At 42.0% G+C, this 13,045-nt stretch overlaps 1 protein-coding gene across 1 annotated transcript; it reads left to right on the forward strand.

The window, feature by feature from the left end:
* The first annotated feature begins 9,759 nt into the window (after positions 1-9,759).
* On the forward strand, positions 9,760-12,831 carry LOC141345259 (extracellular calcium-sensing receptor-like). The gene is made up of 6 exons (XM_073850141.1): positions 9,760-9,980; positions 10,068-10,359; positions 10,491-11,267; positions 11,360-11,587; positions 11,682-11,805; positions 11,933-12,831. The coding sequence occupies exons 1-6, from the start codon at positions 9,760-9,762 to the stop codon at positions 12,829-12,831; spliced, it is 2,541 nt and encodes an 846-aa protein (XP_073706242.1).
* The last annotated feature ends 214 nt before the right edge of the window (positions 12,832-13,045 follow it).

Here is a 13,045-nt window from a genome sequence, read left to right on the forward strand (position 1 = left end):
TGTTTTGATGAAAATTTTACTGTACCAGTTTTCATTTTTTGTTTTAAATATACCAGAAGAAGACAATATGAATGCCAATTGATAAATTTTATTATAGGCAAGGCAAAAATGGCAATATATGTTAGCAGAAAGAAAAAAGTTGAACAAGAAAGTGATTATAATATTGTAATGATGTTTGCAGCTATGATCAAATCTAGACTGCTAATTGATTTTTATTTTTATAAAGCCACGAACTGTCTAGAAATGTTTGAAAATATATGGTGTCATAGAGGGGCATTGTGTTCTGTTATGGAAAATGAAATTTACTTTTCACATTTTATATAAATATGATGTGATTTACATTTTAATGTTTTTATATTTTTAAATATTTTTGTAATAAATGTTTTTTGAAAAATCAAAAAAATCTCTCTCTCTCTCTCTCTCTCTCTCTCTCTCTCTCTCTCTCTCTCTCTCTCTCTCTCTCTCTCTCTCTTTCCTTACTTACTTTCTTTATGCATATATGTGTTTAATTAAGTTGGCTTGGGAAAGCCAACTTACTGAAATCCTATTTAAACTTCTTCTTCTTCTTCTTCTTCTTCTTCTTCTTCTTCTTCTTCTTCTTCTTCTTCTTCTTCTTCTTCTTATTTTTCTGAGCGGAACATTTTTGGACTCCTACTCCTCCTAGACTGTTCAAGCTACATATTCCAAACTCGGGTCAGATCTTCATACTGTTCAGACTTAGTGTGCTGTATCTTTTCAGACTGTTTTGAGTTATGGTTTTCTTAAAAAATTAATATTAAAAATCATAAAAAGGTCCCATAGACTTTCATTGACCAAAAGTCCATGTCTGTTTGAACTGTGTTTAATGTAAACTGCTAGAAGCCATTGATACTCAATTAAGCTTTAAGCTATCTATCTATCTATCTATCTATCTATCTATCTATCTATCTATCTATCTATCTGCTAAAATCATGCTAGCGACTTCCTAGTCGTGCTAAAATCATGCTAGCGACTTGCTAGTCATGCTAAAATCATGCTAGCGACTTGCTAGTCATGCTAAATAATGCTAAAATCATGCTAGCGACTTGCTAGTAATGTTAAAATCATGCTAGCGACTTGCTAGTCATGCTAAATAATGCTAAAATCATGCTAGCGACTTGCTAGTAATGTTAAAATCATGCTAGCGACTTGCTAGTCATGCTAAATAATGCTGAAATCATGCTAGCGACTTGCTAGTCGTGCTAAAATCATGCTAGCGACTTGCTAGTAATGCTAAAATCATGCTAACGACTTGCTAGTCGTGCTAAAATCATGCTAGCGACTTGCTAGTCATGTTAAAAATCATGCTAGCGACTTGCTAGTCATACTACAATCATGCTAACGACCTGCTAGTCTTGCTAAAATCATGCTAGCGACTTGCTAGTCTTGTTAAAATCATGCTAGCGACTTGCTAGTAATGCTAAAATCATGCTAACGACTTGCTAGTCGTGCTAAAATCATGCTAGCGACTTGCTAGTCATGTTAAAAATCATGCTAGCGACTTGCTAGTCATACTACAATCATGCTAACGACCTGCTAGTCTTGCTAAAATCATGCTAGCGACTTGCTAGTCTTGTTAAAATTATGCTAGCGACTTGCTAGTTTTGCTAAAATCATGCTAGCGACTTGCTAGTCATGCTAAAATAATGCTAGCGACTTGCTAGTCATGTTAAAATAATGCTAAAATCATGCTAGCAACTTGCTAGTCATGCTAAAATAATGCTAAAATAATGCTAGCGACTTGCTAGTCGTGCTAAAATCATGCTAGCGACTTGCTAGTCGTGCTAAAAATCATGCTAACGACTTGCTAGTCATACTACAATCATGCTAACGACTTGCTAGTCTTGCTAAAATTATGCTAGCGACTTGCTAGTAATGCTAAAATCATGCTAGCGACTTGCTAGTCTTGCTAAAATTATGCTAGCGACTTGCTAGTAATGTTAAAATCATGCTAGCGACTTGCTAGTCATGCTAAAATCATGCTAGCGACTTGCTAGTCATGCTAAATAATGCTAAAATCATGCTAGCGACTTGCTAGTAATGTTAAAATCATGCTAGCGACTTGTTAGTCATTGTTAAATAATGTTAAAATCATGCTAGCGACTTGCTAGTCATGCTAAAATCATGCTAGAGACTTGCTAGTCATGCTAAAATAATGCTAAAATCATGCTAGCGACTTGCTAGTCATGCTAAAACCATGCTAGCGACTTGCTAGTCATGCTAAAATAATGATAGCGACTTGCTAGTCATGCTAGCGACTTGATAGTCATGCTAAAATAATGATAGCGACTTGCTAGTCATGCTATAATAATGCTAAAATCATGCTAGCGACTTGCTAGTCGTGTTAAAATCATGCTAGTGACTTGCTAGTTATGGTAAAATCATGTTAGCGACTTGCTAGTAATGTTAAAATTATGTTAGCGACTTTGCTATTCATGCTAAAATCATGCTAGCGACTTGCTAGTCATTCTAAAATCATGCTAGCGACTTGCTAGTTTTGTTAAAATCATGCTAGCGACTTGCTAGTCCTGCTAGAATCATGCTAGCGACTTGCTAGTCCTGCTAGAATCATTCTAACGACTTGCTAGTCATGTTATAATCATGCTAGGGACTTGCTAGTCATGCTAAAATCATGCTAGCGACTTGCTAATCATGGTAAAACATGCTAGCAACTTGCTAGTCATGCTAAAATCATGCTAGCAACTTACTAGTCTTACTAAAATCATGATAGCAACTAGCTAATCATGCTACCACCCTGGGTACCCTAGTAACCTCATATCTATCTATTCACATTCAAACTATATCTTCTAACTATTTATATCTATAAATCTTTCTATTTTCAAACTATTTATATCTATCTAGCCTATCTATCTTCAAACTTTATCAATAAAACTAAAACTATTTCAAACTGAAAACCTTTAAACTTTCTTTAAACTAAAAGCTTTTAAAACTACTTAAAACTTACTGGCTAGGCTTTCTCAAGCCAACTTTTATCTAGTTAGTTTAGTTGTGTGTTCACTGCAGATCCATTTATTAAACACCCCGTATTTTCACAATTAATTGTTTCTGTGTGCTGCTCACCATTCGAAGTCCCTGAATGCCTGATTTTGCTACATGCTACATGTGGAACTTACTAAGTTACTGCTAGTACTGACTAAAAGTAGGAAGGTTACTCTTTCTTGGCCAGAAACATAATCTTTCCTAGAATTGATAAATGATTATACTGTCTATTCGGCGGACGAACAGATCAAATAATTGTAATATTAATTCTGCTACAGTTAATTCTGAGATCTAATCTAAATATTCATAATTAATTATTACCAGTTATAATTAATCATAAATATTTTCCCTTTTGAGCTATAAATCGCTACATGTTGTTTGGTGCAACTGTCTGCGGCTAGAAAATTGGAGTGGAGAAGTGAGATACGATGGATTTTTGTGAGGGGTAGAGATGCTTGGAAGGACATTGAATCAAGAGTGATGCCTAGAAACTCGATAGAGGTGCTAGGCCCAGAAGTTTTCTCCTCGGAAAGAGGGACACCGAGTTCGGTGAAGACTGTAGTTAGGGGCGGAGAGCCCTAGATGAGGTGGTGCTGATGGAGATGTAATTACTAGAAAATCATCGAGGAGGTGGATGATATATGGGAGTTTGTGGTTATAGAGTAGAATCCAACATAGGGCCTCTGAAAGAGAGTCGAATATCTTGGGGCTACTCCTGCAGCCGAAAGTGAGGCGGACTGCGAAGTAGTTGGCTCCTTTCCAAAATACTCCGAACAGGTGCCAAAAATCTGGATGAATGGGTAGAACCTTGAAGGCGCTTGTGATGTCTGCTTTGGCTAGCCAGGCTCCGTGTCCCACCAAGCGAATTAGATTGATAGCGTGGTCGATTGTTGCATATTGCATGGAAAAATCTGGAGCTGGAATGATACTGTTAATGCTTGGAATATGGGTGCCGTGGGGAGAAGATAAGTCGATGATTAGTGTTTTTTTACCGGAGTATTTGCGGGTGGCGATTCCGATGGGGCTGATTCGCATGACTGGGAAAGGTGGTTTCTTGAAAGGGCCTATAATGAATCCTTTCTTGACTTCGGCTGCTAGCAACGTGTCGGTTGTGTTTGGTTCTGATATGGTGGATTGAAGGTTATGCGAAAAGTGGGAGGTATCTGATGAGAAAGTGTAAGAATTCTCTGTCGGGATGGTTTGTTAATGCGGAGGCCAATCCTTTAACATTGATTGGCATACTGAGGTGCTTAATTAGTCATTTTGCTGGTGTTGTGGGATTATGGGGGCAGGAGTTTCTTGCATGAGCTCCGCCGCAGAAAGAACAGGAATGTAGGAGCCTGAAGTTTGAAATGGTACAGCCTAAGTGGTTGAAATCATTACATACCATCCTTCCTCCCTGGTACAAAATTTGGCGGCCTCTTTTGTCGAACCCTTTGGAGGTTGGGATGTTTCCTGAGGGGCCTGCTGGCTTTGGAATAATGGGAGGAAGGGGTGCTGCTGCAGATAATCAGTTGAAAACCGATGGCTTACGGGACGGATGTAGTTGATTTTGAAGGGGTGTAATGATGGAGCAAGAGGATGCTGGATGCGATGGGGCTCCACAAAGTTCACATGAAATTGCTGATTGGGCTGCAAAAATTCTGCAGTAGAGTCGAGAGAGCCCCAGTATGTTCCTTGGTTGAATTGGTCCTAAGCGCCCGGCTGCTTTGTGAGCGAATAAGGTGTGGTAGTTGTAAAAACTGGTCCCACCAAAGCGGACTGCCATGTCCAAGATAATGGAAAGGTAGTCATCGAGTTCAACCCTGCGGTCTGGGTATACAGAACATATTATGTCGTGGAAAATAGAAAAAGCAAGAGCAAATTCTGTAGGGGTGAGATTTTTTGAGCGTGATGGAACAGGATGGCTAAGCTGCATTGGGCCTAAGCTGGTTAGCACTTTTCTGGGTTGACCAGCGGGAATGAGTGATGGTTGGAGAAGCTGAGCCAGATCGATATAGTTACCTGCTAGGATTTGAGCACGGAGAGCTGGCCGAAAAGGCGCTGCAGCTGTGGCTAGTGGGAAAGGGCTGTTGCTGGAGAGCATGCTATGAGGATGTGGTAGAAGTGGGGGGGGGGGGGTTGGGGGAGAGAGGGATATTAGAGTGAGGGTGAGAGGGCTCGGGTTGGGGGTGAGGGAGGGGACAAGTGGAGGATAGACTGGTTGAAAGAAGTGTAGAAGGATGGGAAAATCCAGATGGGCCTGTGTGGAATGAAGCCTGCGGGGGTGTTGGTTGAGGTATCTGGACTGAAGAGATAGAGGCAGGGGCGAAGGAAGGAAAGGGTGCCGTATTTCTATGTACGTCTGAAGGAAGTGTAGAAGAAGAAGAATGGATGAAAGGATGAAAGGACGAATTTTTTTATTAATTTGAGAATAAAGTGATGAGAAGAAGGATGACATGATTTGAGTGAAATCGGGTGTAACTGAAGTTGTAGTAGGTATTTGCGGCTCGCTAGGGGGCGCAAGCGCTGCTGTATTGGGCTACAGTGGGGAGACCTGCCATGTGACGTCGTGGGTGATGGATGGTGGCCGGCGTGTAGATGCCGGAAGTGATGATGACGGGTGAGTTTGAGTTGAAGATCGTGTTGATTCAAAATATAAGTGATAAAGTTTAGCTTTATTGTCTGTTCAGCTGAAGTGGACGCCTTTACCTTTGAGAGTATGTTGGAGGCGAGCCACTGTCCAATTCGAAATATCATCGCCGGTTCTTTGGGACGTGCGGCGAGATCACCGGTGCTCGCTGGCGGGGGTGGTGCGCTGGGAAAAGTGGCTGCTGGCTGGGAGAGTGCTGCTGCCGAGGAGAGCGAGAGACCTGGTGTCTGCGTCTGCAATGGTGGCTGTCTCTGCTGGATGATCCTGATGGTGCAGATGGGAGAGTCCGCGCTCGTGCTGGAGTGGAATGGTGACTTTGAGGGGTGTTCGAGCGAGAATGCCCGCGATTTCCGGGGATGTGTATGGCTGATCGTAACCGCTGTGAGGAGCGGATCAGGTTAGACTGCTGCGAGCTAATCCGCTGTTGAGAGGAGTGAGACTCGAACAGATCATCGTCTGCGTCCTTTGAGTTGATCTGAATCTCTGGATCCATGATAGTTTCGAGAAACAAGATGAACGATGCTGACGTGTAGGTGTGACTAAGTAAGTTAGGTTGTTCGGCGATTGGATGTGTGGTGAGTGAGGCGTGGTCCTGCTCCCGAACCTCAGTTAACTAGTTAACTCCCTTTATGCACAGCAGAGCGGGATGACAACACAGGGAATCTTGAAAGGCAAGTAGATGCCAGTTAGCTTGGTTTGATATGTTAATCCAATGACTGAATGTGATTCTTTTCCTTGCAGGATAGTTTGTGGATGGAGACTGGAATGACACACATTGCTGAGTTTCCTAGAGGGCAGGCGCAGACGAAAGTCCCTGGTGGAGAGCCATACCTTCTGTCCCGGAGTGAAGGTTGGGCTAGGGATCCTTATGTGATCGGCCACCAACTTGGTTCTGCGCACTGCCCTCTGCAGGTAATGGTGAGCAGCATCCCAGACCCTTTCGCTCTCCCGGAATCCAGTGATCCACTGCGGGGACTTCAGAGGGGTCCCCGTTCCAGAGGAAGAGCAGTGGTTGAAATCCTAGAACACACTGGAACAGGGTGAGTCCTGTGGATGGTTGCCACAGTACGTAATTCCTCACATCCCTTGGCATTTCCGGCCACCAGAAGTGGTCTGATAGAAGCGAGAGGGTATTGTTGGCCCCTGGATGACCAGTACCCAAGGAGATGTGAGTGGCGGATTTCTGGGTGTGGGAGTGGCAATGAGTGGAGAAGAGGTCCATTCTATCGGACAGACAATGAGCTTGGTGGGTAGAATCGGTGATGGTGTTTCTGGAGTATCCTCGGCATCATAGAGACGTGAGAGGGCATCGGCGTGGATATTCTTTGATGCTGGACGGTAAGATATGGTGAAATGGAATCTGGTAAAGAAAGAGGGCACATCTTGCTTGGCGGGGACTGAGTCTCTTGGCATCATGGATGTATTGTAGGTTCTTGTGATCAGTAAGTACTTGGAATGGGTGAATTGCTCCCTCCAGCAAACCCGGTTTCCAATGTCGTAATTCCCCTCCCTGCCGGGCTGAGCTTCCGAGAGTAGTAGGCGCATGGATGGAGTCAACTGGGAGTACCGTGGTGTTGGGATAGTACTGCTCCGACTCCTGTGGTAGATGCATCTACCTCCACCACAAATGGTAGGTCAGGGTTGGGATGGATCAGGAGTGGAGCAGTAGTGAAGGCTTGTTTGAGGGAATTGAAAGCATTTGAAGAGATGGATGCCTTCCGATAATCTATGCAAGGGCGGAGACCTCCATTTTTCTTCCAGACAAAGAAAAAGCTGGCTTATCTGACTTGGAAAGATCTGGAAAACACTCTTCACCCCATCTGAGAACTTCACCGGTGCCCCAAGAGTGGATCGGATTGTGCTTTACCAACCACGGGTGCCCTACGATGATGTTGACTGTAGAACCCTCCAGAACCAGCAATTAGAGCTTTTCCTTGTGCAGTAGACCGATTTGGATGTGAAGAGGATCACTTTTGCATTGAACATGCTTTCGGGACAGTAGTTCTCCAGTTATTGAGTGGATCTGGTATACCATCGAAGTGGCATGGGTACGGAGCTTGAGCTGGCGGCAGAGGGCACCCGAGATGAAGTTTCCAGCAGAGGTGGTTCCAATGCAGAGGTGGTTAACTGTACATTGGTGGTCAATGGGTGCATTTTCTCGGTTTCAGATTGGATGACACTCACCAAGGAGCGAGACGAACGGAGAGGGCAGGCTGTTCTTAAATGTCCACAAGCACCACAGTACATACATAAGCCCCGGGTCAGTCTCCTCTGCCGCTCAGCCGAAGTCAGCTTTCCAGAGTCAAGGATCATGGGTTCTGTAGGGTTAATTTTCTCTGGCAGATGGAGGAGTGATGGAGTAATTGGACTTTCATATACTTGACAGGGAATGCATACGATCGGAACATCTGATAGAGTGTTGGATGAATTTCTCTACTCCCTGGTTGTCGTCATGGGCGGCCAGTTGTAGTCGTAGTTTGAGGACTGGATGGAATGACGGCAGAAGAAGTGCTCGTGCAGGTGGGTGATGGCTGGATGCCGTAGATGTTATTGTAGATGGAGACCGTAGAAGAACTCTCCGGAGAGAGTCAACTAGTTCCTGAAATGGATCCTGAGTGCTCATGCAGTGATGTTGTTTCAGTCCGGGCTTCTGTTATGGAAGCCGACGGACAAACTGAGGTAGGTGAAATAGTAACAAAGTTTATTATGCACAGCAGAGTGGGATGACAACACAGGGAATCTTGAAAGGGAAGTAGATGAAAGTTAGCTTGGTTTGGTATGTTAATCCAATGACTGAATGTGATTCTTTTCCTTGCAGGATAGTTTGTGATCGTGGATGGAGACTGGAATGACACACACCGCTGATGACCGAAAGACAGGAACAGAAAGACTGGAATACAACAGACAAAGGTAAGTAATAGCAGGTAAGTCTTTTAACTGTGAACTCTTAAAGAGACACACAGAGAGTCCACTTCATGTGAACAAGCCCGGACAAGGAGTGAACTGCGGTGTGTGTATTTATAGTGTGGTTAATTGCTGGCGGTGATGAGGTGCAGGTGTGGCTTGTTAGTATTCAGGAGACTGTGATCGCTGGGTGAGAGTGGTGGTAGAGCCTGGCCAATCCGTGACACCTACTCTTCCTACTCACCTACTCTTTTTGTTCCTGTCAAAAAAATTTATTTGATGGGAAGTCCTTTATTTGATGTTTGATTCATCGCGGGTTCCCTCTTACGTCATACTCCGGCATTTATGCACATGCGCATTATTCAAAAATGGTGCTTATAGAGGATGCACAAAAATGCATAGATTAAAATGCATTTATATTTAGATTGAATGGAAGATATAGATTGTACTGCATGTTAGCTTGCTTATTGCGCCCAATAGCATAATTTATTAAGCCCATATGTCTTACTAACAAGAAACTATGCTTCTAACCACAGGTCGAGAGTTTGCAACGCTGTTTGCGAATGTTCGTTTGAACTATGGTTTCGGGAAACATTGAATTGTTGAACTATGTTGGTAACAACGGAACTTGCGGCCATAGTTGGCTAACGATGCTTTAGGGAAACGCACCCCAGGTTAATGAAGCGGAAGTCTCACACATTCACAGAAAACTGCTTACTTCTGCATTGAAAAAAAAAGGTGGATAGACCCTGGATTGGCGTCTTCTTCACCAGTAAATCCCAATTTAAAATCCTGGCATATTAGAAGAGTAGACAACAATAATTCATATTTTAAACTGCAAAGATAGTTTTGAGTTCGGAAACATGCAGTATGTTTTTATTGCAGGGTAACTTGAACCCTATGTGTAAATATCAAGAACGTTTTTATTTTTAATTTCATGACCACCTTAAACATGTATAAAACACATTATTTTGTTGTTTAGCTTTAATTAGCCTTTTCAGAACTTGTTTTAAGATGGTATAAAATTATATCTTGTACAAATAGATATGAAACAATGTAAGAAAGACTATAATTTTCCCCCAAATGCTGTTTCCTTGATAAATGTAAATTGTTTAATTTGCCAATCCCACAGGACATTTTTAGATATAATAAAATGCAGCAAATTGTTCCAGTTCTGCCTCAGAGGTACCTGCCCTACTATTAGCATGGCAAAGAGGACTATGTCACTGCTGCTACTGCTGTTGGTGGTGCATGCAATCTTTGTGTCAGCTTCAGCACAAGTCTGCAGTCTCCTTGGTCAGCCTGCCTTCCCTGTACTTTCTGCAGAAAGAGACATCAATATTGGAGCGATTTTCTCAATTCACAGAAGTGCTTTGCTAAAGATGCATCCTTTCACTTCCAAACCAGAGCCAACAACATGTGTCAGGTCTGTATGATCATTTTAATGATTAAAAAAATGAACATGACTGATTATTCCTTGCAGTTTTACACATCTAATTATTTAATTTCACAGGTTGAACTTACGTGAATTTAAATTTGCTCAGACATTTATTTTTGCCATTGAGGAGATAAATAACAGCACACAGCTGTTGCCTGGTGTTACTTTGGGCTATAAAATATATGATGCCTGTAGCTCTATAGCTCTGGCTATCCAATCAGGTATGGCTTTGATGAATGGCTATGAAGAAATTTTGAATGATATAGCCTGCTCTAGATCACCAGCTGTCCAGGCCATTGTTGGAGAGTCATCATCCTCTCCTACCATAGGCTTGGCTACTGTGGTTGGGCCATTCAACATACCTGTTGTAAGAACTCTTACTTATACTAACTAAGCAAGAAAATATGTGTAAAACTTGATGATTTATAATGCATTAACAACAGGGAAAAAGCATCTAAAAATAATGTGGTTCATGTACTCTGCTTCTTTATCTTGCAGGTCAGTCATTTAGCTACATGTGCATGCCTGAGTAACAGAAAAAGATATCCATCCTTCTTTAGAACAGTACCCAGTGATTTTTACCAAAGCAGAGCACTGGCTCAGCTTGTCAAGTATTTTGGCTGGACCTGGGTTGGGTTGGTCAGGAGTCGTAATGACTATGGTAATAATGGGATAGCAGCATTTGAAGAGGCTGCAAAACAAGAAGGGATTTGTGTTGAATACTCTGAGACCATATTAAGAACTGATCCACAAGAACAGTTTCTGAAGACAATGGAAGTGATTAAAAAAGGCACAGCCAGAGTGGTGGTAGCTTTTATCTCATTAGGAGATTTTGTCCCTCTTGTGAAAGTAATTGCAGAACACAACATCACAGGGCTGCAGTGGGTTGGCAGTGAATCCTGGATAACATCCCGAAATCTTGCAGTAACAAAGGAATATAGTTTCCTTTCTGGAGCTGTGGGTTTTGCTGTGGTGAATGCCAAACTTGTGGGTCTGCGCGAGTTCCTAGTGAATGTAAACCCTATTGAAGAACTAAAAAAAGAATTCTGGGAAACAGCTTTTCAGTGCTCTTTCAGGACCAGTGGCAGTGGTGGCTGTACAGGTTCAGAGAAACTGGCAGAGCTGCAAAATGAATATACTGATGTGTCAGAGCTACGAATAGAACATAAAGTGTACACTGCAGCGTATGCTGTTGCAAACACACTGCACAATGTTTTAAAATATTTTAAATCTTCCACCAACAGCAGCAAAGCAGAGCTGCCAACACCAAAAAATGTAAGAGCATTAAATAAATAAATAAATAAATAAATAAATAAAGTAAGAGTAGAAAAATCAAAAATGAAATAAGTAACGTTTCTGGCCTTCAGGTATTGCAATTTATGAGAGAAGTGAGCTTCACTGTGAAAACAGGTGAGAATATCCTTTTTGATGCAAGTGGCGATCCAGTGGCGAGATATGACCTGGTGAACTGGCAGCCTGCTGAGGATGGAAGTCTGCAGTTTAAGCATGTGGGTGTCTATGACAGCTCACTGCCTTCGGAGGAAAGTCTTCAGGTCAATAATGAACAAATGCTATGGACAGGGAAGAGTGGACAGGTACCACAATACAATAAGTATTTCATGAAGACAAGCAATTCATTTAGCAATTCATATTTTTGGGCAATTTACTGACAACATCATTTTGCTATAGTTGCCTGTGTCCCTGTGTAGTGAAAGCTGCCCCCCTGGAACTAGAAAAGCTGTGCAAAAGGGGCGACCTGTCTGCTGTTATGACTGCATTCCATGTGCAGGAGGAGAAATCAGTAATGGCACAGGTAAAATAGTACATGCTGGTTGACTTCCATGAAAGTATGAAATAGTGGAGTGTTAACTGTCCATTGGTCATGTACCCTAATGATGCATTTTCCATTTAAACAGTCTTTTCTTGAAATTCTTTCACAGATTCTAGTGACTGCTTTCCTTGTGATTTGGAGTACTGGTCGAATGAAAGCAGAGACAGATGTGTATTAAAAGTGGTTGAATTCCTTTCCTATACAGAAATCATGGGGATGATGCTTTGCATTTTCTCCTTCTTTGGAGTGTTATTAACAGCAATGGTATCTTTTCTATTTTATCTTCATAAAGAAACACCTATTGTCAGAGCCAACAATTCAGAGCTGAGCTTCCTGCTGCTCTTCTCTCTCTCACTGTGTTTTCTCTGTTCACTTACTTTCATTGGTCAGCCCACCGAGTGGTCCTGTATGTTGCGTCACACAGCATTCGGGATCACTTTTGTCCTCTGTATCTCCTGTGTTCTGGGGAAAACATTAGTAGTCTTAATGGCCTTCAGGGCTACACTTCCAGGAAGTAATTTCATTAAATGGTTTGGACCTGCAAAACAACGGTTTAGTGTTGTTTTGTTAACATTAATACAGGTGATTGTCTGTGTGCTTTGGTTAACAATATCACCTCCATTCCCACATATGAATTCAAGCTATTATAGAGAAAAGATCATTCTAGAATGTAACATGGGTTCAGCTTTTGGTTTCTGGGCTGTTCTGGGTTATACTGGCCTGCTTTCAATCTTGTGTTTTGTTTTAGCTTTTCTTGCTCGGAAGCTCCCTGATAATTTCAATGAAGCCAAGTTCATCACATTTAGTATGCTCATATTCTGTGCTGTCTGGCTCACGTTTATACCAGCTTACATCAGTTCTCCTGGAAAATTAACTGTAGCTGTGGAGATATTTGCCATTTTAGTTTCAAGTTTTGGTTTACTATTTTGCATATTTGTCCCAAAATGTTACATAATTTTGCTAAAACCAGAGAAAAACACAAAGAAGCAAATGATGGGGAAATCTTAAGCTCTTTGAAATCAGATGTAATTGTATAACTTTTACAGACCTACATAGTTGGCTGTATCAAATGCATTTCTCCCACAGGCTGTGGCAGGCTGTGCAGTGTAGGCCGGGTCAGCACTAGACACAGTGGACTCTCAGTGACCATCTCCATCACAGCCATATTCTGGACCTGCATTATGTATTTTCTAATAAAAAATGATATTGACTTTTTGCAATT

The sequence above is a fragment of the Garra rufa genome, chromosome 11, assembly GCF_049309525.1.
Source record: "Garra rufa chromosome 11, GarRuf1.0, whole genome shotgun sequence".
NCBI lineage: Eukaryota > Metazoa > Chordata > Actinopteri > Cypriniformes > Cyprinidae > Garra > Garra rufa.